Genomic DNA, 27,906 nt, shown 5'->3' on the forward strand with positions numbered 1-27,906 from the left:
GGCGGGACCACCAGGAAGGAGTGCAAGCAGAACCCAAGCGGGACCACCAGGGAGTGCAAGCAAAACCCAGGCGGGACCACCAGGAGGGAGTGCGAGCAAAACCCAGGCGGGACCACCAGGAGGGAGTGCGAGCAGAACCCAGGTGGGACCACCAGGAAAGAGTGCGAGCAGAACCCAGGCGGGACCACCAGGAGGGAGTGTGAGCAGAACCCAGGCGGGACCACCAGGAGGGAGTGTGAGCAGAACCCAGGCGGGACCACCAGGAGGGAGTGCGAGCAGAATCCAGTTTGTGTCTGGTCCAGTCTATGTCTTGTCCAGTCTGTCTGTATTTGGTCCAGTTAGTTTGTGTCTGGTCCAGTCTATGTCTTGTCCAGTCTGTCTATGTCTGGTCCAGTCTGCCTATGTCTGGTCCAGTCTGTCCATGGGTAATGATCCGCTCTGCATCTTCCTCCCTGCAGACCAGAGGTCTGGATAATGGGGAGTGACAGCTTCAGCCTCCTCTTTCCTGCAGGAGTGCTGGGCCACTGAGGTCTGGAGTTGTTGCACAAGAGGAAGGGTTAATGAGAGGGGCACTCCACTGGAAAACATTTTTTTTTTATCAACTGGTGCCAGAAAGTTAAACAGATTTGTAAATTACTTCTATTAAAAAATCTTAACCCTTACAGTACTTATCAGCTGCTGTATGATCCAGAGGAAGTTCTTTTCTTTTTTAACCCCTTAAGGACTCAGCCCATTTTGGCCTTAAGGACTCAGACAATTTAATTTTAACATTTTCATTTTTTCCTCCTCGCCTTCTAAAAATCATAACTCTTTTATATTTTCATCCACAGACTAGTATGAGGGCTTGTTTTTTGCGCGACCAGTTGTCCTTTGTAATGACATCACTCATTATATCATAAAATGTATGGCGCAACCAAAAAACACTATTTTTGTGGGGAAATTAAAACGAAAAACGCAATTTTGCTAATTTTGGAAGGTTTTGTTTTCACGCCGTACAATTTATGGTAAAAATTACGTGTGCTCTTTATTCTGAGGGTCAATACGATTAAAATGATACCCATTATTATATATTTTTATATTATTGTTGCACTTAAAAAAAATCACAAACTTTTTAACCAACTTAGTACGTTTATAATCCCTTTATTTTGATGACCTCTAACTTTTTTATTTTTCCGTATAAGCGGTGGTATGGGGGCTCATTTTTTGCGCCATGATCTGTACTTTTTTTTGATACCACATTTGCATATAAAAAACTTTGAATACATTTTTATAATTTTTTTTTTAATAAAATGTATTAAAAAAGTAGGAATTTTGGACTTTTTTTTTTTCCGTTCACGCCGTTCACCGTACGGGATCATTAACATTTTATTTTAATAGTTCGGACATTTATGCATGCGGCGATACCAAATATGTCTATAAAAAATGTTTTTTACGCTTTTTGGGGGTAAAATAGGAAAAAACGGACGTTTTACTTTTTTATTGGGGAGGGGATTTTTCACTTTTTTTTTACTTTTACTTTTACATTTTTTTAAATTTTTTTTTTTACACTTGAATAGTCCCCATAGGGGACTATTCATAGCAATACCATGATTGCTAATACTGATCTGTTCTATGTATAGGACATAGAACAGATCAGTGTTATCGGCGATCTTCTAGTATTGTCTGCTCGATCTCAGCCCAGAGCAGGAGACGCCGGGAGCCGGACAGAGGCAGGTGAGGGGACCTCCGTGCGGCGTTCTGAATGATCGGATCCCCGCAGCAGCGCTGCGGGCGATCCGATCGTTCATTTAAATCGCGAACTGCCGCAGATGACGGGATCTGTATTGATCCCGGCACCTGAGGGGTTAATGGCGGACGCCCGCGAGATCGCGGGCGTCGGCCATTGCCGGCGGGTCCCTGGCTGCGATCAGCAGCCAGGATCAGCCGCGCATGACACAGGCATCGCTCCGATGCCCGCGGTTATGCTTAGGACGTAAATGTACGTCCTGGTGCGTTAAGTACCACCTCACCAGGACGTACATTTACGTCCTGCGTCCTTAAGGGGTTAATTTCATTTCTGTCTGGCCAAAGTGCTCTCTGCTGACACCTCTGTCCATTTTAAGAACTGTCCAGAGTAGGAACAAATCCCCATAGAAAATCTCTCCTGCTCCAGACAGTTCCTAAAATGGACAGAGGTGTCAGCAGAGAGCACTGTGGTCAGACAGAAAGTAAATTCAAAAATAAAAGAACTTCCTGTGGAGCATACAACAGCTGATAAGTACTGGAAGGATTAAGATTTTTTTATAGAAATAATTTACAAATCTGGTTAACTTTCTGGCACCAGTTGATAAAAAAAAATGTTTTCCAGGGGAGTGCCCCTTTAAACCTGACTACGAGGATCTCGTTTGCCTGTGTGCGTGGCTCACAACCCTCTTATCAGCCTTCCTCTGCTCGATTGTTTTGTTTTTTTTTGTCTTTGCTTTTGTGTTTTGACTTCTCTTCTGCCTGCTGATCCTGTACCTCCTTGCTTCTCCTGGTTTTGACCTCTGCCTGACCCGAGACTGTGTTTGGCTGTTTGTCTTTTTGTTCTGTTCTTTTCTGCATTTGCCCTATTGCTTCAGACCGTGTTTGTGGTTAACTTGACAGTGGAACGCCCAACACTTATTCAGTGAAGGGAACGTCGCCCAGTTCAGGGTCCGTCACTTAGGATGGATCATCAAGTTCACAGGGACAGTTTATTACTAAAGGAGGCTTATTAATATTAAATGACATCTGCAGTGTTACAAACACTTATCGCTATCCTCAAGATAGGGGATAAATGTTTGATCGCGGGGGGTCCGAACGCTGGGGCCCCCGGCGATCTCCTGTACAGGACTGCGGCTGTCCCATGCAGGGGGCGTGCCAGCCGCAGCATGACATTGCAGCCGGCATGCCTCCTCCATACATCTCTATGGGATAGGCGGGGAGGCAGCGTTCGTGCCTCCCCGTCTCCCCCATAGAACTGTATGGGGACGGGGAGGAGACGGGGCGTCACCGTCGACCTCTAGGTCGATGCTACACGCCTTAGCGCTCACCATGAGCGCTTATGGCGACGCCCCGTTAGGGAGATCAGGGGACCCAGCGGTCAGACCCGCCGCGATCAAACACTTATTCCCTGTGGATAGGGGATAAGTGTAATGCCTCTGCAATTGTCCTATAAATATAACACTAAATTATTATAATAAAGACATCTTGTACTTTCATTCTTTGAAGTCTAACACTTTTGTAGGAATATCTATGTATATGCGGTAGCCTACTTTAAGATGGCCTCTGTTTTTCCTAGAAGTATATCTAGCAGAACAAAGAAAACAGCGATGAACTAAAATAAAAAATGTTTTTATAAAAAATTGGTTTTATTTTGTCAGAGTTAAATAAACATTTAAATATATGTACACATAAAAACAGAAACAAAACATGATACACACAATGGTTTTGACACATAATAAAAGTATTAATAATTTTATGTAGAGTGAAACATAAAAACATAATAAATTTAGGCCAAGGCCACTCTGTGATTTTTTGATTGATTGTAACTATTATATAACCGCTGTAGGCCACACGACTGCATGTCACTTGCTTTACTGTCTAGCTGTAGCTTAAAGGCGACCTCATCAAATAAACTTTTGATATATTTTAGATGAATGAATGTTGAATCACTTTCCAATAGCATGTTAATGAAAAATCTGCTTCTTTCTATTGTATTTTTCCTGATCAGTCCTGTCAGCAAGCATTTCTGACTCATGCTGGAGTCCTAAACACTCAGAGCTGCCAGCCTGCTTTGTTCACAGCCAAACAGGCTGTGAACAAAGCAGGCTGGCAGCTCTGAGTGTTCTCCTTTGTGAACAAAGCAGACTGGCAGCTCGTAGTGTTTAGGACTCCAGCATGAGTCTGAAATGCTTGCTGCCAGGACTGGTAGGGAGACCCCTAGTGGTCATTTCTTCAAAGTGGAAAATTAAATAGAAAGAAGCATATTTTTTAATAACATGCAATTGTGAAGTTATTCTGCATACATTAATTGAAGATTTTCCTACCCTAGGTGACGGAAAATATAGATTTTATGAAAGACAGGAGGCGAGCATTATGCAAATTCCTTCTTTACTGTAACATATAGCAGTGAAACAGTTAACAGAAAAAACATTCAGGAAACAAAAAACTTGTATGTGCACAGATACATCCAAGGGTGCTGTGCAGGTATAGCCAATCAGGTGACACCCCAGGTAATAAAGGTGCCTTACAACAGATGAACTTCCTCTTTCTTTACAATAAAAGTCATGTAAAACTGAAAACTTGTAGTCTGATCATGCTGAATAAACGAGAAAGGAAGTCCAGGTAAAATCTGTATCTGGAAGTCTGTCGAAGATCTTTGTAGGTTAGCTTCAGTTAGCAATGCATCAGAAGAAAAACTTGATAGAAGAACGAAACGAAGACCCAATAAAGGGGTAAATATATCAGATGGGACAAAATTCCTGGCTGATCAATATGCTGAAAGATAGAATATACAAAATTAGAGGGTTGGGAGACATATACAAAGAGGGAGGGATAATGCTCGCCTCCTGTCTTTCATAAAATCTATATTTTCCGTCACCTAGGGTAGGAAAATCTTCAATTTTATCTCAAGACAGGAGGCCTTCGCATTATGCAAGTTTAAAGCTACTAAACAGCATTAATCATCATCATAAGACATCAGATTAAATAATACATAGCGATATATGAGATTCAGGTCTGAAATAAAACGTTTTAAAAGTGGACTCTGAGGACCAATTTGCAGCTTTTAGTAAATCTGAAAGAGAACCTCCTGACTGTATGATTTTTGTTGAAACTGCACCTCTAGATGAATGGGCACCAAAAAGTGAAATATCTATATTCGCTAGGGACATGGATTGTCTAATCCATCTGGCTATGGTAACTGAGGAAACTGGAAGGTGCGGCTTACAATAAGAAATTAAGAGTTGAGAAGAAGATGAATTCCTGAGGGGTTCAGTTTTAGATTCATATGTTTTAAGACATTGAACCACACATAACTTATTGCTATGAGGAAAGGCCGGATAAAAGACCTGATGAAGGTTAGTCTTAGTACGTCGGAACACAGAAAATAAAACTCCTTGAGGAGAATATTGTCTGCGAGACACGTCGAGAGCCTTCACATCAGAAACTCTTTTTATGGAAACAAGACAAAGCAGAGTGGCTAATTTGAAAGATAGGAATTTAAGGGACAAGGATTCATTGTCATCCCAGGAATTAAATAAATCGAGAATAAGGTTAACATCCCAAGTAGAAGTATATTTAGGTTGTGGAGGACGTTGAAAATGAATACCTTTGAGAAGTCTACATACAATAGGATGTTTCCCTATAGGAACAGAGTCTATATGAGAATGGTAACAAGAGATAGCTGAACGATATACGTTCAGAGTGCGATACGCTTTTCCAGAATCAAAGGAGGATGATAAATAATTTAGTATGTAGGAAATAGGTGCGTGAACGGGATCCAGGTCCCGTTGATTGCACCAATCAGTCCAAAGCTTCCAGGCTGATCTGTAAGCAACTCTGGTGCCTGGAGCCCAAGCCTCTGCGAGGATATTCTTAGTTGACTGCGAAAATTCTGAGGTAAGATGGTCTGCCCCGAAATTAACCAGGCCACTAGATGAAGTTGGTTGGAAAAGATTAATGGATGAGGGTTCCCCAGAGGATCCGATAGTAGATAATGCTGGTGTGGAAGGATCCTTGGTATGTCTATGGTCATTTCCAGAACATGAGGGAACCAAGATTGGGAAGTCCACCATGGGGTTATTAAGACTATGGTTGCCTTCTGTAAAGACACTTGGAGGAGAACTCTGGGGATGAGAGAAAAGGGGGGAAAAGCGTATAGAATCCCTGATGGCCATATCTGGAGTAGGGCATCTACTCCCAGGGCTTCCGGGTCTGGACGCCAACTGAAGAACAGTGGTAGTTGGTGATTGAGTCTGGATGCGAATAAGTCTAGATGGAGAGGACCCCAGAGAAGGTTTATCTGTTGGAAAATGTAAAAATCTAATTTCCAATCACTGGAATCCTTGAGATATCTGGAATTCCAATCCGCTACTGTATTGGATAATCCAGGCAGATATTCTGCTTTCAATATGATGTTTCTGTCTAAGCAGAATTGCCACAAATCTTTTGCAATATTTGCAAGAATCTCTGATTTCGTTCCTCCAAGACGACTTATGTATTGTACAGCTGAAATATTGTCCATACGGAGGAGAATGCAACAATTCGAGGAATCTCCTGCAAAACTCCTGAGCGCAAAGAAACCCGCCAGAAGTTCCAAGCAACTGATGCATAGAAGGGATTCTGAAGGGGACCATTTGCCCCCTGTGGAACTGGGGCCGCGACGGGCTCCCCAACCAAGAAGACTCTCGTCTGATTCCGGGATAATGTCCGAATTGGAATGAAAGATTGTCTTGCCATTCCATTCTTGAATGTGATGAAGCCACCAAAGAAGCTCCTCCCTGGCTTCTAAAGATAGTGGAACTTCGTCTGAATAGTGTATACTCTCTTTCAAGTGTCTGATTTTCAGACGTTGTAAGGCTCTGTAATGTAGAGGGTCTGGAAATATGGCTTGAATAGAGGCTGATAGTAGGCCTACTATTCGAGGAATTGATCGAAGAGATATGAGACTCTTGTTGAGTAAGGATCGTATCTCCTTCCTGATAGTCTTCATCCTTTTGGAAGGGAGACTCAAAAGAGTTGTATGTGTATTGACCAGGAAACCAAGGAATCCTAATTCTAGTTCCTTGGTGGGAGAAAGGATGGATTTCTTGTAATTTATCAGGAAACCTAAATCTGTAAGGAGAGAAATGGTCCAATCTCTGTGGATTAAAAGTAGGGATTGAGATTTTGCCATAATGAGGATATCGTCTAGATAAATTATCAGACGGACTCCTCTGGCACGTAGAAGTGCTACCACTGGTTTCATCAATTTGGTGAAGCACCATGGAGCTGATGATAGGCCGAATGGGAGGCAATTGAATTGCCATTTTGTGTTGTTCCATATGAACTGGAGGAAGGGTTGTGAAAAAGGATGGATAGGGACTGTCAGGTATGCATCTTTCAGGTCTATCTTTATAAGCCAGTCTTCTGGCAATAAGAGGTCCCTCAAAAGATGGATGCCTTCCATCTTGAAATGTTGATACCTGATGAAATTGTTCAATGACCTTCGGTTTATCACTGGTCTGTGGCCACTGTCCTTCTTCTTTACTAAGAAGAGGTTGTTGATGAATCCTGCAGATTTTAAAGGGACATGAGAGATTGCATTTTTGGCCCATAATTCTGCTATTTCTTTGTCTACTAGAACAGAATCCTCTTTTGAGAATTGGATTGGATGAGGCAGATGATCTTGATAAGGGGAGGAAAGAAATTCTATCAAGAAACCGTTCACAGTGTTCAGAATCCAGTGGTCGGACGAAACCTTCTCCCAATTTTGGGAAAAATGAAGGAGACGTCCGCCCACTGGAGGCTGGAAAGAAAATGTCGAAAGAGAACTTACCTGCTGGTCTAGAGCGTGGGAAACCTCTTTGGCCTCTGGCTCTCCAAGGACGGCCTCGGTAAGGGAAGAAGGGGCTGGGTTGAGCCACTGGTGCTGTGAAAGTAGGTCTTTCTTGTATGAAGGATCCTCTAGATTGGGGTCTATAATGGGTGTTTCGGCCGGAGAAACGACCCCTACCTTTCCCGGCCCTAGTGAAAACCTTATTGGCGAACACCTTCTTTATGGAGGATTGCGCCTTATCTAGACCAGAAAATAAACCTACATATTTTGAGATTTCTTTTATATTTTGGTCTCCAAAGAGGAGTCCCTCGGTAGGATTAGCGGGTTCAGTGTTGGCCAAATTGGCTAATTGAGGATCTAATTTCATTAAAACAGTCCTCCTTCTTTCTGAACTGAGGGACTGGTTGGCATTACCTAAAAGGCACATAAGTCTTTGTGCCCAATCCCTGACAGTGAGGGTATCCATGGGTTTGCATGAGACATAAGCTTCTTCTGAGATTTGTAAAATTTTTGCAACAGGACCTAAGAGGTCTAACACTTTGTCCTGACACAGCTTGAAGCTGCGGTCACCCCTTTCTTGGGGTTTTTGCCTGTTTTTAGAAGGTATCTTACTAATATAGGGTCGAGTTCTGGGGTTTGGGCCGCATTTAGAGAAATTGTCGGTCTGGGGCATTCAGCTTTTAGTTTACTTCTGGCCCTGTTGTCTAGGGATTTATTGAGTCAAAAACCAATAAATTGTTCTAATTGGGTATTAGGTGACCACTCCCCTGAACGTGGGTGTACTATTTGAGAGGGGTTAAAGAAAGGGACACCTAGTTCGTCAAGAATGTCTGATCCTGAAGTAGAAGGGTCATTAATATCAATTTTTTCACCCTCAGTATTTTGTATATTAAAAGAGGGGTCATTATATTCCGAATTTATCATCATCATCATAATAGTCATCACCGTCTCCATTATCATTATCATTGTCATTGTTATCATATTCTGATACCTCATTATATATTTTTTGTTGTTAAGAGGTTTTCTTAACCCGAATATCTATTTGCTCCTCTCGGGTAGAGGGTCTGGGATGCATTGAATAAGCATCATTATCATGGCTGCTATGAGCAAGCAAAATATCATCATAAGACTGACCTTCAAAAATAGAAAAGGGTTTTTTACTTTTATCATGAGGAAGGTCGTCCGTATTCAAATGTCTCTTTTTTGAGAGTCTCTTACTGGCAGACTGGTGGGACTTTTGAGCGACCATTTGAGCTACTGTCATAGCCATTCATGGCTGACTTGACTGACCTAGCTACTGACTGGTCGACAATTTTTTGGATGTGGTCCTCAGACAAGGAGGAATTTTGTGCTTGGTCAGAAGACATTTTACTGTATGACTAAATATATATATATATATATATATATATATATATATATATATAGCAGAAGGGAAAATATTACTTTATATTTCAATTAAATTAATAATATGTAGATATAAAATATTAAGGGATATTGTAAGTAACTATTAATATGAATTATTAATGTGTAGCAAGGAAAATAAGTAGTCCTAAAAAGGACTTACTGAGTATACTAAGAAAGCAGGGAACGTTGACAGGGCTGAGGTAACGCTGCTGACAGGGCTGAGGTAACGCTGCTGACAGGGCTGAGGTAACGCTGCTGACAGGGCTGAGGTAACGCTGCTGACAGGGCTGAGGTAACGCTGCTGACAGGGCTGAGGTAACGCTGCTGACAGGGCTGAGGTAACGCTGCTGACAGGGCTGAGGTAACGCTGCTGACAGGGCTGAGGTAACGCTGCTGACAGGGCTGAGGTAACGCTGCTGACAGGGCTGAGGTAACGCTGCTGACAGGGCTGAGGTAACGCTGCTGACAGGGCTGAGGTAACGCTGCTGACAGGGCTGAGGTAACGCTGCTGACAGGGCTGAGGTAACGCTGCTGACAGGGCTGAGGTAACGCTGCTGACAGGGCTGAGGTAACGCTGCTGACAGGGCTGAGGTAACGCTGCTGACAGGGCTGAGGTAACGCTGCTGACAGGGCTGAGGTAACGCTGCTGACAGGGCTGAGGTAACGCTGCTGACAGGGCTGAGGTAACGCTGCTGACAGGGCTGAGGTAACGCTGCTGACAGGGCTGAGGTAACGCTGCTGACAGGGCTGTGGTAACGCTGCTGACAGGGCTGAGGTAACGCTGCTGACAGGGCTGAGGTAACGCTGCTGACAGGGCTGAGGTAACGCTGCTGACAGGGCTGAGGTAACGCTGCTGACAGGGCTGAGGTAACGCTGCTGACAGGGCTGAGGTAACGCTGCTGACAGGGCTGAGGTAACGCTGCTGACAGGGCTGAGGTAACGCTGCTGACAGGGCTGAGGTAACGCTGCTGACAGGGCTGAGGTAACGCTGCTGACAGGGCTGAGGTAACGCTGCTGACAGGGCTGAGGTAACGCTGCTGACAGGGCTGAGGTAACGCTGCTGACAGGGCTGAGGTAACGCTGCTGACAGGGCTGAGGTAACGCTGCTGACAGGGCTGAGGTAACGCTGCTGACAGGGCTGAGGTAACGCTGCTGACAGGGCTGAGGTAACGCTGCTGACAGGGCTGAGGTAACGCTGCTGACAGGGCTGAGGTAACGCTGCTGACAGGGCTGAGGTAACGCTGCTGACAGGGCTGAGGTAACGCTGCTGACAGGGCTGAGGTAACGCTGCTGACAGGGCTGAGGTAACGCTGCTGACAGGGCTGAGGTAACGCTGCTGACAGGGCTGAGGTAACGCTGCTGACAGGGCTGTGAGAGACTGCAGACTGTGAGAGTGCGAGGCGGGAACTGCCAGCTGATGACCAACTGGCTTATTCTCCTGATAACATGTAAGAGCTTATATGGAAGTAACAATTAAGCTAAACCTATATATATATTTATATATACATATATATATATACTGCTGACTACACCATAAGAATAAAATACAATAAAATACAGAGTATACTTATCTTTTAGGGAGCAGTAAAGAAAGAGGAAGTTCATCTGTTGTAAGGCACCTTTATTACCTGGGGTGTCACCTGATTGGCTATACCTGCACAGCACCCTTGGATGTATCTGTGCACATACAAGTTTTTTGTTTCCTGAATGTTTTTTCTGTTAACTGTTTCACTGCTATATGTTACAGTAAAGAAGGAATTTGCATAATGCGAAGGCCTCCTGTCTTGAGATAAAATCTATAATATATCAAAAGTTTTTTTGATGAGAGGTCCCCTTTAATAGTTACAGTCAATCGAGTAGCGCTACATAAAGTTGCAGTGTAATCCTAGGGTTAAAAAAACAAACAAAAACTATGGTTCTTGCAATGCACCAAGCAATGGATTTTAGTAATTGACCAATTTTGCCCTTCTTTTCAAGTAATGGATAATAATTATGTTTTTTTTTTTTTTAAACAACCTTGGGCTGTCCAGGCATGCTCGGAGTTGTAGTTTTGCAACAGCTGGAGGCACCCTGGTTGAAAAACACTGCCGCAGACAGCCGAGAAATGAGTTTTTTTTTTTTTTTTAAATGTTGGTATAGTATCTTATTTCTTCTTATTTTCTAAACACAAAATCCAAATGAATATAATTTTCTTCTCTATGTGAATTCTCTGATGAATTAAAAAAAATTATTTCTTTGTAAATAATTTTTTACATAAAGAGGAGGGGGGGGGGTTATCATTGGTTTGATTTGTCGCAGTTGATGTTTAGAGATTTTTTTTATTTCAATTTTTGCTTTGGATGTTTTTTTTTCCCCTAAATTGTGTAGCTCTTCCATAGTCTGGTTATCTTTCTGTATTTGCTTTAATGTTTGTCTACACTCTCTCACATATATATATATAGACCCGTCATATTTATTCCTTTCATCCGGTCTCACTCCTTCAGATAGATTACAGGGGTTATCCAAGAAAAAACTTATATATATATACCGTATTTATCGGGGTATACCACGCACCGGCCTATAACACGCACCCTCATTTTACCAAGGATATTTGGGTAAAAAAAGTTTTTTACCCAAATATCCATGATAAAATGAGGGTGCGTGTGTGCGCGTGTATACCCCGATATACCCCCAGGAAAGCCAGGGGGAGAGAGGCCGTCGCTGCCCGCTTCTCTCCCCCTGCCTTTCCTGGGGTCTAGAGCGCTGCTGTCGGCCCTTTTCACCCCCTGGTTATCGGCGACGCTGCCCGTTCTGTCCCCCTGACTATCGGTGCCGGCGCCGATAGCCAGGGGGAGAGAAGCGGCGCCGACAGCCAGGGGGAGAGAAGGGGCAGGTGCACTCATTGCCGGCGCCGCTGCCCCGTTGCCTCCCCCCATCCCAGGTGGCATAATTACCTGAGTTGGGTCCGCGCTGCTCCAGGCCTCCGTCGTGCGTCCCCGGCGTCGTTGCTATGCACGGCGCGGTGCTCTGACGTCATGCGCCGCGCCGTTCAGTGCATAGCAATGACGCCGGGGACGCACGACGGAGGCCTGGAGCAGCGCGGACCCAACTCAGGTAATTATGCCACCGGGGATGGGGGGAGGCAACGGGGAGGCGCCGGCAATGGGTGCACCTGCCCCTTCTCTCCCCCTGGCTGTCGGCGATAACCAGGGGGTGAAAAGGGCCGACAGCAGCGCTCTAGACCCCAGGAAAGGCAGGGGGAGAGAAGCGGGCAGCGACGGCCTCTCTCCCCCTGCCTTTCCTGGGGGTGTATCGGCGTATAACACGCACACAGACTTTAGGCTAAAATTTTTAGCCTAAAAAGTGCGTGTTATACGCCGATAAATACGGTATATATCTCAACTGGCTCCAGAAAGTTAAACAGATTTGTAAATTACTTCTATTTAAAAAAAAAATCCTAATCCTTTCAGTACTTATGAGCTGCTGAAGTTGAGTTGTTCTTTTCTGTCTAAGTGCTCTCTGATGACACCTGTCTCGGGAACTGTCCAGAATAGAAGCAAATCCCCATAGCAAACCTCTTCTACTCCGTGCAGTTCCCGAGACAAGCAGAGGTGTCAGCAAAGAGCAATGTTACCAGACAGAAAAGAACAACTCAACTTCAGCAGCTGATAATTATTGGAAGGATTAGGATTTTTTAATAGAAGTAATTTACAAATCTGTTTAACTTTCTGGAGCCAGTATATAAAGTTTTTTCCTGGAATACCCCTTTAACTCCACCCCTCTGGATTCTTCTATTACGTTATTGGTCAGATTCCACACTGCCGTTGCGTTCCACATGACATCACGACGCACCACTACACATTCCGGTTTCTATTACCTACTCCCTCTTTGATTTCTTATTCCTCTCACAGCTCCGACCTCTATAAGTCCCCTTTATTCTGCCTCCGATCTTTATTACTATTCATCCCCGTTCATTACTTGTGGTCCCGGACCGGAAGTGACGTTGTGCATCCGCGACGTCACTTCTGGCCACAGCTGCGGCTTTAGGCCGTTTTCTACCCCCTACTCCGCAGCAATCCTGGGTGCCGCATGATGTCTCTATGTGACCATTTGCTTCTACCTTCTATGCTGTTATTTTACTCCCATGTCTTTAAAGGGGTACCCCGCTGCTCAGCGTTTGTAACAAACTGTTCCGAACGCTGGAGCCGGCACCAGGAGATTGTGACGTCATAGCCCCACCCCTCATGACGTCACATCCCGCCCCCTCAATGCAAGTCTATGGGAGGGGGCATGACAGCCATCACGCCCCCTCCCATAGACTTGCATTGAGGGGGTGGGGTGTGACGTCATGAGAGGGCGGGGCTATGATGTCACGAGTTCCCGACTCCAGCGTTCGGGAACAGTTTGTTCCAAACGCTGAGCAGCGGAGTACCCCTTTAACCCCCTTAAAGGGGTTGTCTGCTGCCCTGCCTTTCGGAGCTCTGCTCGCAGCGTCCGGAAGTTCATTACTCCGAACGCTGTGTGCAGGCTTCCGTGTTCGCGGCCGCCCCCTCGTGACGTCACGCCTGGCCCCTCGTTACGTCACGCCCGCCCCCTCAACGAAAGTCTATGGGAAGGCCCCTTCCCCCTTCCCATAGACTTTCGTTGAGGGGGCGGGCGTGACGTCACGAGGCCCCTTTAAGGACTCAGCCCATTTGGGCCTTAAAGCGTACCCGTCAGATCCCCCCCAAATTTTTTTTTTTAAATATATCCCTCAGTACCTAATCCTGACCATGTACATCTAATTTTTATGTGTCTAGCATCTATATTTATTTTTTTATTACACTTTTAATTAAGCTCACTAGTCTGAATTCCTTTCAAAGGGAGGGGGCGTGGCCTCACTGTGCAGGTCTCCGCCCCCCTCCCACAGTATGCTGTCTGCTCATATCTCCCCTAGCATTAGATAAACTACAACTCCCAGCATGTCTTCACTGACAGTAGCGGGACACAAGATGAAAGTGGCAGGATTAGCCCTGCGCTCACAGCTGTCAATCAAGGAAGTTTGTCCATGACATAGGTGATGACTCATGGACACAGCAGGACTAGTATGTGTCCAAGCAGGCAGGGGGGGCAGTTGTTTGACTGGCTTTTCAGTATATTGGTTGGTTATACATGCTTTGCGACATATCAAAAGTTTTTGTATCTGACAGCGCCCATTTAAGGGCTCAGACAATTTTATTTGTACGTTTTCGTTTTTTCCTCCTCGCCTTCTAAAAATCATAACTCTTATATTTTCATCCACAGACCCATATGAGGGTTTGTTTTTCTTTGTAATGACATCACTAATTTTACCATAAAATGTATGGCCCAACCCAAAAAAATACTATTTGTGTAGGGAAATTGATAAAAAAAATAAATTAAAATAACGCAATTTAGCAAATTTTGGCAGGTTTCGTTTTCCTGCTGTACACTTTACGGTTAAATGTTTTCTTTATTCTGTGGGTCAATACGATTAAAATGATACCCATGATTACGTACTTTTCTATTATTATACAGCTTTAAAAAAAAAAAAAAAAGCAAACTTTTTAACCAAATTAGTGTGTTTTAAACTTTTCTGTAGAAGCGGCGGTATGAGGGCTCATTTTTTGCGCTGTGATCTGTTCTTTTTTTTATACCAAAATTTGCAGATATAAAACTTTTAATGCATTTTTTATCAATTTTATTTGGAATAAAATGTTATCAAAAAAAAAGCAGCAATTTGACTTTTTTATTTTTTTAATTTTTATGTTCAACATATGGGATAATTAACATTATATTTTAATAATTCGGATATTTACGCATGCGGCGATACCAATTATGTTTATTAAATTTTTATTATATTTTTTTACACTTTTTGGGGATACGATGTCTAGGGGCCGGAGTACCCCTTTAAGAATATATTTTTTATAGTTCGAACATTTACGCACGCGGCAATACCACATATGTTTATTTTTATTATGGTTACATATTTTTTATATAGAATTTGGGAAAAGGGGGGGGGGGATTTTAACTTTTAATAAGGAAGGGGTTAATGTGTGTGTTTTTAAACTTTTTTTTTTTTTCTTTTTACACTTTTTAGTCCCCTTAGGGGTCTTTTAGGAGGAATCATTAGATTCCTCATACAGATCAATGTGGTTTCATAAAACCACATTGATCTGTGTGCTCTGTGCTCGATTGATAAAGTCTGGTCCTGCCAGGTTTTATCATTCACAGCGCAGCAGCAGACCCGGAAGGATAGGTAAGCCTTCCCCCCCCCCCCCCCCGGCTACCTTCACAGTGGATCGCCCCCCCACACGCAATCGCGCAGCGGGGGGGGGGGGAATGATCCACCCCACTGGACGCCACTCTCAACTTTGGGTTAATAGCCGGCCGCGGCAATCGCGGAATCAGCTGGGGGCCGCGCGGTATGACACGGGCTTGAGTCGGGAGCCCCAGTCATACATCGCTTGCCGTCTCAGGACGAGCCAGCTCGTCATTCGTCAGCAACCGGTTAAAGGGGTACTTCGGCCCTAATACATCTTATTCCCTAGATTCTTTGCGAGTTTGTGAGCTGGCGGCGCGGCGCGCAGCTCAAGGAGGTGGGTGCCGAATGCAAGATTTCGGGGGTCCCCAGCGGTCAGACATCTTATCCCCTATTCTTTGGATAGGGGATAAGATGTCTTAGGGCCGGAGTACCCCTTTAACTTTGGATTGCATATTAAATACATCTCACATTCACCTTATTTGAGTCTCTTTGTCCTATCTTTCTGTAGTGGTCATGAATTTACCACGTGCGAGTTGTTACACAATTTTTCCCAAACCTTCACCAGACCAAACCTGTGGATAGTGTGTGTAAAAAGGCGCACATTCTGGCACAACGGGTTAAAAAGTCGCAGAGGAGGAACCAAAGTGAAAGTGAATTGTGTACTAGCACCATATTTATCACATGCTGCGCAATCAGGAAATAAATTTGGCCAACATACACATTACCACCACACAAATTAGAGGTGTAGAGAAATCGTTCACCTACACCAACTCCTAGACCATGAAAAAGGTATCTTTTCTTTTAGAATTTTCTCATATAGAACAAGATTTCCCACATTCTGAACATGAATATGACTTCTCTCATGTGTGAATTCTCTCATGTTTAACAAGACAGGCTTTACGTGTAAAGCATTTCCCACATTCTGAACACGAATATGGCTTCTCTCCTGTGTGAATTCTCTCATGTATAACAAGACCTGATTTATATGTAAAACATTTCCCACATTCTGAACAGGAAAACGGCTTCTCTCCTGTGTGACTTCTCTCATGTATAATAAGATTTGATTTATATACAAAACATTTCCCACATTCTGAACAGGACAACGGAATCTCTCCAATGTGATTTGACTCATGTGTAACAAGCTGTAATTTTTCTGAAAAACATTTCCCACATTTTGAACATGAATAGGGCTTCTCTCCTATGTGAATTCTCACATGTTTTATAAGATTAGATTTTTTTATAAAACTTCTCTCACATTCTAAACATGGAAAAAGCTGATTTCCTTTGTGACTTTTCTCATGTATAAGAAGACGTTGTTTGGATGTAAAACATTTCCCACATTCAGGGCACGGATATGGCCTCTCTGCTGAGTGAATTTCCTGATGTTTAACAAGATCTGCTTTCTGAGCAAAACGTTTCCCACATTGTGAACATGAATATGGATTCTCTGCTATGTGCATTCTCTCATGTGACACAAGTTCTGATGTATTTGTAAAACATTTCCCACACAGTGAACATGAATACTTCTCCTCTGTGTGACTTTTTCTGTGTGTTACAAGATCAGAATTTTTTGTAAACTCTTTTTTACATTCACCACAATGAAACCTTTTCCCTTCTCTCTGATCTGTCCTTGTGGTAACAACCTGTGATGGGTCAGGAGAAGGTTTCCCATGATTAGGGGCATTATATGATAGATCTGTACTGTGAGGTCCTGGATGTACAGTAAGGGGAAGGAGGTCCTCTCCTGGAGAGTGCTGCATGAAGTCTTGAATTTCAACTTTCAAACATTGTGTAAACATGACGTGTCCATCAGCATCATTATTAAGATGTTCTGTTTGGATTAAAAATTGATTTTGTAAATTTTTTTTTTTTAAGCACAAAAGTAGACAAATGTATAATATTCCTAAAACAGCCAAAGTCAGATGTGGATCCAGCAGGACAGAGAAGTAGACATCCAATTTATGTCACATGCATGTACTATCCTTTTGTGAATTTGGTTTAAAAAAATGCAGCCTTATAAAACATTGCACTGGCCCCGCCTACAACAGCTCCTCAACACTGGCCCCGCCTACAACAGCTCCTCAGCACTGGCCCCACCTACATCAGCACCTCAGCACTGGCCCCGCCTACAACAGCTCCTCAGCACTGGCCCCACCTACATCAGCTCCTCAACACTGGCCCCGCCTACAACAGCTCCTCAGCACTGGCCCCACCTACATCAGCTCCTCAACACTGGCCCCGCCCACATCAGCTCCTCAGCACTGGCCCCGCCCACATCAGCTCAGCAGCACTGGCCCCACCTACATCAGCTCCTCAGCGCTGGCCCCACCTACATCAGTTTCTCAGCACTGGCCCCGTCCACATCAGCTCCTCAGCACTGGCCCCACCCACATCAGCTCCTTAGCACTGGCCCCTCCTACATCAGCTCCTCCACAATGGCCCCACCTACATCAGCTCCTCACCACTGGCCCCACCCACATCAGCTCCTCCGCACTGGCCCCGCCTACAACAGCGCCTCCGCACTGGCCCCGCCTACAACAGCGCCTCAGCACTGGCCCCGCCTACAACAGCTTCTACATCAGTGTATTTAGTAACTAGTGTGGGCACTAGAGTCATCATCTATACACCTTCTTATACCTTGTGATGTATAGAGCCCAGGTGTATATATCCTGTACATGGAGTATACAGACCTCACCATGACCCCAGTGCCCCCTGTACCCACAGTAATGGTCAATAAGTCTTCTCTTACCCAGTGGTGATGTTGGGGTCCGGTGATCCCCCATCATGACTATGTCCTGGTACAGATCCTTGTGTCCTTCTATATACTCCCACTCCTCCATGGAGAAATAGACAGTGACGTCCTGACACCTTATAGGAACCTGACACACACAATGATACAGTCATCAGCAGAGCCCTCCCTTATTGTATAATGTCCCAGCATTCCCAGCAGTGTCACCTCTCCAGTCAGCAGCTCAGTCATCCTGGTGGTCAGTTCTAGGATCTTCTGCTCATGTATCAGTGAATGAGGTGGAGGATCCTTGGGGGTGGGGCTCTGGGTGGTGCCCGATCCTCCTGACACACGGGGGGTCACACACTCACCAGACCACTTCTTCACTACTGTGTAATCCTGTGTATGGTGAGACACTGATCACTACAGACATTCTAAGAATCCGCCCCCTTTCCAGTCATTTCCGGGATTATTTCTAGGGATAAGACGTCATGTGACCTCTCACCTCTCCGGTTATCAGGTGGATTATCTCTAGGGTGAGGTGTAATATCCTGGCAGCCATGTGCTTTCTGGCCTTCTCCATCCTTGTTGGGTCTATATCTATAGGACATATACAGAGTGACTGAATACATTGTATATATGTGATGATCACATGATGGGGGGTCTATGGGACCCTCACCCCTGGTCTCCTCTACAATCAGGAAGGTCTCCTCTTACCCAGTGGTGATGTTGGGGGCCGGTGATCCCCCATCATGACTATGTCCTGGTACAGATCCTTGTGTCCTTCTATATACTCCCACTCCTCCATGGAGAAATAGACAGTGACGTCCTGACACCTTATAGGAACCTGACACACACAATGATACAGTCATCAGCAGAGCCCTCCCTTATTGTATAATGTCCCAGCATTCCCAGCAGTGTCACCTCTCCAGTCAGCAGCCTACCCCTCCCTCCTGACACCTCCAGCAGTGTCACCTCTCCAGTCAGCAGCCTGCCCCTCCCTCCTGACACCTCCAGCAGTGTCACCCCTCCAGTCATCAGCCTGCCCCTCCCTCCTGACACCTCCAGCAGTGCTCACCTCTCCAGTCATCAGCCTGCCCCTCCCTCCTGACACCTCCAGCAATGCTCACCTCTCCAGTCATCAGCCTTCCCCTCCCTCCTGACACCTCCAGCAGTGTCACCTCTCCAGTCATCAGCCTGCCCCTCCCTCCTGACACCCCCAGCAGTGCTCACCTCTCCAGTCATCAGCCTGCCCCTCCCTCCTGACACCTCCAGCAGTGCTCACCTCCCCAGTCATCAGCCTGCCCCTCCCTCCTGACACCTCCAGCAGTGCTCACCTCTCCAGTCATCAGCCTGCCCCTCCCTCCTGACACCTCCAGCAGTGCTCACCTCTCCAGTCATCAGCCTGCCCCTCCCTCCTGACACCTCCAGCAGTGCTCACCTCTCCAGTCATCAGCCTGCCCCTCCCTCCTGACACCCCCAGCAGTGCTCACCTCTCCAGTCATCAGCCTGCCCCTCCCTCCTGACACCTCCAGCAGTGTCACCTCTCCAGTCATCAGCCTGCCCCTCCCTCCTGACACCTCCAGCAGTGCTCACCTCTCCAGTCATCAGCCTGCCCCTCCCTCCTGACACCCCCAGCAGTGCTCACCTCTCCAGTCATCAGCCTGCCCCTCCCTCCTGACACCTCCAGCAGTGCTCACCTCTCCAGTCATCAGCCTGCCCCTCCCTCCTGACACCTCCAGCAGTGCTCACCTCTCCAGTCATCAGCCTGCCCCTCCCTCCTGACACCTCCAGCAGTGCTCACCTCTCCAGTCATCAGCCTGCCCCTCCCTCCTGACACCTCCAGCAGTGCTCACCTCTCCAGTCATCAGCCTGCCCCTCCCTCCTGACACTTCTAGCAGTGCTCACCTCTCCAGTCATCAGCCTGCCCCTCCCTCCTGACACCCCCAGCAGTGCTCACCTCTCCAGTCATCAGCCTGCCCCTCCCTCCTGACACCTCCAGCAGTGCTCACCTCTCCAGTCAGCAGCCTGCCCCTCCCTCCTGACACCTCCAGCAGTGCTCACCTCTCCAGTCATCAGCCTGCCCCTCCCTCCTGACACCTCCAGCAGTGCTCACCTCTCCAGTCATCAGCCTGCCCCTCCCTCCTGACACCCCCAGCAGTGCTCACCTCTCCAGTCAGCAGGTCGGCCATCTTGTTGATGAGTTCCAGGATCTCCTGATGACTGTTTCCCTCATGTATCAGTGAGTGAGGTGGAGGCAGCGATATAGGAACCTGCTCCCTGCTCCATCCTTCCCCCTCTTCTGTCTTCACTACCATGTAATCCTGTGTATGGAGGAGACATTGATGTCACTTTATCCCTTCACCTCTCCAGCCATGTCCATGGTTTAGAGATAGAAGAGACGGGACATGATCTCCAGAATCCCTCACCTCTCCGCTCAGCAGGGACATGATCTCTAGGGCCACGTGTAATATTCTCTCCTCCATCACATCCAGGTCCTTCTCCATCCTTAGGGGGCAGTCAGGAGAAGAAAGGGAGACCCCCGACCACTAATGGAGACCTCCCCCTGGAGAGTGTATATAAAGACAAACTGTAAGAGACTTTATGGTGACTCCACACACACTCACTGGCCACTTCATTAGGTCACATGTTTAATCACTTGTTAAACACAAATAGCTAATCAGCCAATGACATGGAAGCATGGAAGTGCATTTAGACATGTAGACACGGCCAAGACAACCTGCTGAAGTTCAAACTGAGAAACAGAATGAGGAAGAAATGGGATGTAAGTGACAATGAAGGTGTCAGGGTTGTTGGCACCAGATGGGCCGGGCTGAGGATTTCACACACAAACTTCATAAAGGCAACAATATCTCAAATAACCACTGGTTACAACCAAGGTCTGCACAATACCATCTCTGATCGCACATGTCCAGCCTCAAAGCAGATGGGCTACAACAGCAGAAGACCACACCGGGGGCCACTCCTGTCACCTAACAAGAAACTGAGGCCACAATTCACACAGGCACCAAAACTGGAGAATGGAAGATGGAGGAACGTCGTCTGGTCTGAGGAGTCTCCATTCCAGCTGTGACATCCGATGGGTCAGAATTTGGGGTAAACAACAAAGCATGGATCCCTCCTGCCTTGTATCAGTGGGTCAGCTGGTGATGGTGAAATTGTGGGGGGGGGGACATTTTCTGGACACTCTGGGCCCCTTAGTAATAATTGTTCCTGGTATAAACCCCACGGCCTACCTGAGTATTGTTACTGACCATGTCCGTCCCTTTATGACCACAGTGGAGCCATCTTCTGATGAGACTTCTAGTAGGATAATGTCCCATGTCACATGACATCATCTCATACAGGACAACGAGGTCACATGACATCATCACATACAGGACAATGAGGTCACATGACCATCTCATACAGGACAATGAGGTCACATGACATCTCATACAGGACAATGAGGTCACATGACATCATCACATACAGGACAATGAGGTCACATGACCATCTCATACAGGACAATGAGGTCACATGACATCTCATACAGGACAATGAGGTCACATGACATCATCACATACAGGACAATGAGGTCACATGACATCATCTCATACAGGACAATGAGGTCACATGACCATCTCATACAGGACAATGAGGTCACATGACCATCTCATACAGGACAATGAGGTCACTGGACTGCAGTGGCCTCCACAGTCACCAAATAATGGATCGATCCAATGCAGAGTCACTACCTCCAGTAATAGGCCGATCCAATGTACAGTCACTACCTCCAATAATGGGTTGATCCAATGTATAGTTACTACCTCCAATAATGGGCCGATCCAATGTACAGTTACTACCTCCAATAATGGGCTGATCCAATGTATAGTCACTACCTCCAACAATAGGCCGATCCAATGTACAGTTACTATCTCCAATAATGGGCTGATCCAATGTACAGTTACTACCTCCAATAATGGGCTGATCCAATGTACAGTTACTACCTCCAATAATGGGCTGATCCAATGTACAGTTACTACCTCCAATAATGGGTTGATCCAATGTACAGTTACTATCTCCAATAATGGGCTGATCCAATGTACAGTCACTACCTCCAATAATAGGCCGATCCAATGTACAGTTACTACCTCCAATAATGGGCTGATCCAATGTACAGTTACTACCTCCAATAACGGGCCGATCCAATGTACAGTTCCTACCTCCAATATTGGGCTGATCCAATGTACAGTTACTATCTCCAATAATGGGCTGATCCAATGTACAGTTACTACCTCCGATAATGGGCTGATCCAATGTACATTTACTACCTCCGATAATGGGCTGATACAATGTACATTTACTACCTACAATAATGGGCCGATCCAATGTACAGTTACTACCTCCAATAATGGGCCGATCCAATGTTCAGTTACTACCTCCAATAATGGGCCGATCCAATGTACAGTTACTACCTCCAATAATGGGGTGATCCAATGTACAGTTACTACCTCCAATAATGGGCTGATCCAATGTACAGATACTACCTCCAATAATGGCCTGATCCAATGTACAGTTACTACCTCCAATAATGGGCTGATCCAATGTACAGATACTACCTCCCATAATGGGCTGATCCAATGTACAGTTACTATCTCCAATAATGGGCTGATCCAATGTACAGATACTACCTCCAATAATGGGCTGATCCAATGTACAGTTACTACCTCCAATAATGGGCTGATCCAATGTACAGTTACTATCTCCAATAATGGGCTGATCCAATGTACATTTACTACCTCCAATAATGGGCTGATCCAATGTACAGTTACTACCTCCAATAATGGGCTGATCCAATGTACAGTTACTACCTCCAATGGTGGGCCGATCCAATGTACAGTTACTACCTCCAATAATGGGCTGATCCAATGTACAGTTACTACCTCCAATAATGGGCTGATCCAATGTACAGTTACTACCTCCAATAATGGGCTGATCCAATGTACAGTTACTACCTCCAATAATGGGTCGATCCAATGTACAGTTACTACCTCCAAAAATTGATCAATCCAACACATATTGCCTACCTACAAAAATGGCCGATCGAATACACGGTCACTACCTACAATGATGGATCGATCTAATGCAGTGTCACTATCTATAATAATGGGCCAATCCAATAGACGGTCACTACCTATCATAATGGATCGATCGAATACACGGTCACAACCTACAGTAATGGATCGATCCAATACACGGTCACTATCTATAATAATGGGCCAATCCAATACACGGTCACTACCTACCATAATGGATCGATCCAATACACGGTCACTGCCTACAATAATGGATCGATTCAATACATGGTCACTATCTATAATAATGGGCCAATCCAATACACGGTCACTACCTACCATAATGGGCCAATCCAATACACGGTCACTACCTACAATAAAAGTTAGATCCAAAACACGGTCACTACCTACAATAATGGACCGATCCAATACACGGTCACTACCTACAATAATAGATCGATCCAATACACGGTCACTACCTACAATTTGGATCGATCCAATACATGGTCACTACCTACAATAATGGATCGATCCAATACACGGTCACTACCTACAATAATAGATCGATCCAATACACGGTCACTACCTACAATAATGGATCGATCCAATACACGGTCACTACCTACAGTAATGAATCAATCCAATACACGGTCACTACCTAAAGTAATGGATCGATCCAATACACGGTCACTACCTACAATAATGGATCAATCCAATACACGGTCACTACCTACCATAATGGGCCAATCCAATACACGGTCACTACCTACAATAAAAGTTAGATCCAAAACACGGTCACTACCTACAATAATGGACCGATCCAATACACGGTCACTACCTACAATAATAGATCGATCCAATACACGGTCACTACCTACAATATGGATCGATCCAATACATGGTCACTACCTACAATAATGGATCGATCCAATACACGGTCACTACCTACAATAATAGATCGATCCAATACACGGTCACTACCTACAATAATGGATCGATCCAATACACGGTCACTACCTACAGTAATGAATCAATCCAATACACGGTCACTACCTAAAGTAATGGATCGATCCAATACACGGTCACTACCTACAATAATGGATCAATCCAATACACGGTCACTACCTACAATAATGGATCGATCCAATACACGGTCACAACCTACAATAATGGATCGATCCAATACACGGTCACTACCTACAGTAATGGACCAATCCAATACACGCCCACTACCTACAATAATGGATCAATCCAATACACGGTCACTACCTACAGTAATGGATCAATCCAATACACGGTCACTACCTACAGTAATGGATCAATCCAATACACGGTCACTACCTACAGTAATGGACCGATCCAATACACGGTCACTACCTACAATAATGGATCAATCCAATACACGGTCACTACCTACAATAATGGATCGATCCAATACACGGTCACTACCTACAGTAATGGATCAATCCAATACACGGTCACTACCTACAGTAATGGACCGATCCAATACACGGTCACTACCTACAATAATGGATCAATCCAATACATGGTCACTACCTACAATAATGGACCGATCCAATACACGGTCACTACCTACAATAATGGATAAATCCAATACACGGTCACTACCTACAATAATGGATCGATCCAATACACGGTCACTACCTACAATAAGTGGTCAGTATGACTAAGATCGCTTAGACGATCGAAACGCGTCACTGCTGTCTCCCTTCCTGTATGTTGCTGTGTTGACAATAAATCCATGCATTCGAGTTCCTGCTGCGCTGGATATTTCTTGCTTTTCAACACGTTACTTATCAGCTCTGTCCGGGCTGAATCCGTGACGCGGCTGGCGGCAATCGAGGGGTGAGCTGGTTTAACCACATACAACTTTACCTACAATAATGGATCGATCCAATACACGGTCACTACCTAGAATAATGGATCGATCCAATACACGGTCACTACCTAGAATAATGGATCGATCCAATACACGGTCACTACCTAGAATAATGGACCGACCCAATACACGGTCACAACCTACAATAATGGATCGACCCAATACACGGTCACAACCTACAATAATGGATCAATCCAATACACGGTCACTACCTACAATAATGGATCGATCCAATACACGGTCACTACCTACAATAATGGATCGATCCAATACACGGTCACTACCTAGAATAATGGATCGATCCAATACACGGTCACTTCCTAGAATAATGGATCGATCCAATACACGGTCACTACCTAGAATAATGGATCGATCCAATACACGGTCACTATCTATAATAATGGATTGATCCAATACACGGTCACTACCTAGAATAATGGACCGATCCAATACACGGTCACAACCTACAATAATGGATCGACCCAATACACGGTCACTACCTACAATAATGGATCGATCCAATACACGGTCACTACCTACAATAATGGATCGATCCAATACATGGTCACTACCTACAATAATGGATCGATCCAATACACTGTCACTACCTACAATAATGGATCGATCCAATACATGGTCACTACCTACAATAATGGATCGATCCAATACACGGTCACTACCTACAATAATGGATCGATCCAATACACGGTCACTATCTATAATAATGGATCGATCCAATACACTGTCACTACCTACAATAATGGATCGATCCAATACACGGTCACTACCTACAGTAATGGATCAATCCAATACACGGTCACTACCTACAGTAATGGACCGATCCAATACACGGTCACTACCTACAGTAATGGATCAATCCAATACACGGTCACTACCTACAGTAATGGACCGATCCAATACACGGTCACTACCTACAATAATGGACCGATCCAATACATGGTCCTACCTACAATAATGGATCGATCCAATACACGGTCACTACCTACAATAATGGACCGATCCAATACATGGTCACTACCTACAATAATGGACCGATCCAATACATGGTCACTACCTACAATAATGGATCGATCCAATACACGGTCACTACCTACAATAATGGATCGATCCAATACACGGTCACTACCTACAGTAATGGATCGATCCAATACACGGTCACTACCTATAATAATGGATCGATCCAATACACGGTCACTACCTATAATAATGGATCGATCCAATACACGGTCACTGCCTACAATAATGGATCAATCCAATACACGGTCACTACCTACAATAATGGATCAATCCAATACACGGTCACTACCTACAATAATGGATCGATCCAATACACGGTCACTACCTACAATAATGGACCGATCCAATACACGGTCACTGCCTACAATAATGGATCGATCCAATACACGGTCACTACCTATAATAATGGATCGATCCAATACACGGTCACTACCTATAATAATGGATCGATCCAATACACGGTCACTACCTACAATAATAGATCGATCCAATACACGGTCACTACCTACAGTAATGGATCGATCCAATACACGGTCACTACCTATAATAATGGATCGATCCAATACACGGTCACTACCTATAATAATGGATCGATCCAATACACGGTCACTGCCTACAATAATAGATCGATCCAATACACGGTCACTACCTATAATAATGGATCGATCCAATACACGGTCACTACCTACAATAATAGATCGATCCAATACACGGTCACTACCTACAATAATAGATCGATCCAATACACGGTCACTACCTACAGTAATGGATCGATCCAATACACGGTCACTACCTACAGTAATGAATCAATCCAATACACGGTCACTACCTAAAGTAATGGATCGATCCAATACACGGTCACTACCTACAATAATGGATCAATCCAATACACGGTCACTACCTACCATAATGGGCCAATCCAATACACGGTCACTGCCTACAATAATAGATCGATCCAATACACGGTCACTACCTATAATAATGGATCGATCCAATACACGGTCACTACCTACAATAATAGATCGATCCAATACACGGTCACTACCTACAATAATAGATCGATCCAATACACGGTCACTACCTACAGTAATGGATCGATCCAATACACGGTCACTACCTACAGTAATGGATCTTACTCGTACTATCTAGAACACTGGTCTCGCTGTGGCCCACCACTGTCCGCATGCTGGGAGTTGAAGTTTTGCAACATCTGGAGGGCCACAGCTTGAGACCACTGATCTAGAAGGTATGACGGGGGGGGGGGGGGTAATCATTCTCTTCTTGACCCCTCATATATTATTAAGTTAAACTTAAGACACATTGATCAAAGTTATCACAGAACATACAGAGACTTCACCTCCTCAATAATGATACAATTCTCTCTTCTCACCACTAACCTCTCTGAATATAGAAGATTCCAGGTGTCTTAAGGACCTTCAGTGATGTCAGGATCATGTGATCAGTCACATGGGTGGGAGGAGTCAGGCTCCAGGCTGTACGGCTGAAGGGACTAAAGCAGTGATCGCGAACCTTTTTGAGCCCGAGTGCCCGAACCATAATGCACGACAACACAGCAATTAAAGCAGAATACACATTAGCTTGGCAGTATAGTTCCTCCACATTAGGTGCAGTATAGTTCCCCCACATTAGGTGCAGTATAGTTCCCCCACATTAGGTGCAGTATAGTTCCCCCACATTAGGTGCAGTATAGTTACCCCACATTAGGTGCAGTATAGCTCCCCCCACATTAGGTGCAGTATAGTTCCCCCACATTAGGTGCAGTATAGTTCCCCCCACATTAGGTGCAGTATAGTTCCCCCACATTAGGTGCAGTATAGTTTCCCCCCACATTAGGTGTAGTATAGTTCCCCCCACATTAGGTGCAGTATAGTTTCCCCCCACATTAGGTGCAGTATAGTTCCCCCACATTAGGTGCAGTATAGTTCCCCCCACATTAGGTGCAGTATAGTTCCCCCC

The 27,906-nt window shown here is 45.1% G+C and overlaps 3 protein-coding genes across 5 annotated transcripts in view; all 3 read right to left on the reverse strand.

The window, feature by feature from the left end:
* Nucleotides 1-27,906, reverse strand: part of LOC130358153 (zinc finger protein 436-like) — a 334,942-nt gene that overhangs the window by 75,486 nt on the left and 231,550 nt on the right. The gene's annotated exons all lie outside the window — the stretch shown is intronic.
* LOC130358165 (uncharacterized) lies at nt 4,479-8,844 on the reverse strand. The gene is made up of 2 exons (XM_056561016.1): nt 7,541-8,844; nt 4,479-4,500 (listed from the first exon to the last, which is right to left on the reverse strand). The coding sequence occupies exons 1-2, from the start codon at nt 8,211-8,213 to the stop codon at nt 4,493-4,495; spliced, it is 681 nt and encodes a 226-aa protein (XP_056416991.1). The 5' UTR covers nt 8,214-8,844; the 3' UTR covers nt 4,479-4,492.
* Nucleotides 17,977-27,377, reverse strand: LOC130358164 (uncharacterized). The gene is made up of 6 exons (XM_056561015.1): nt 27,327-27,377; nt 20,343-20,479; nt 20,082-20,237; nt 18,631-18,760; nt 18,419-18,513; nt 17,977-18,312 (listed from the first exon to the last, which is right to left on the reverse strand). Exons 2-6 carry the CDS (start codon nt 20,418-20,420, stop codon nt 18,055-18,057), a joined length of 717 nt encoding a protein of 238 aa, XP_056416990.1. The 5' UTR covers nt 20,421-20,479; nt 27,327-27,377; the 3' UTR covers nt 17,977-18,054.

The sequence above is a fragment of the Hyla sarda genome, chromosome 2 (assembly GCF_029499605.1).
Source record: "Hyla sarda isolate aHylSar1 chromosome 2, aHylSar1.hap1, whole genome shotgun sequence".
NCBI lineage: Eukaryota > Metazoa > Chordata > Amphibia > Anura > Hylidae > Hyla > Hyla sarda.

Bases quoted from the DNA above. Each gene is read 5' to 3' on its own strand.
- LOC130358165 (XM_056561016.1), bottom strand. From the start codon at position 8,213: ATGCCCCAGACCGACAATTTCTCTAAATGCGGCCCAAACCCCAGAACT.
- LOC130358164 (XM_056561015.1), bottom strand. From the start codon at position 20,420: ATGGAGAAGGACCTGGATGTGATGGAGGAGAGAATATTACACGTGGCC. The intron at 20,238-20,342 runs GTGAGGGATTCT...CTCCATACACAG, and splicing joins TGTCCCTGCTGAGCGGAGAG to GATTACATGGTAGTGAAGAC. The intron at 18,313-18,418 runs GTGAGAGGTCAC...CACCATACACAG, and splicing joins TCCACCTGATAACCGGAGAG to GATTACACAGTAGTGAAGAA.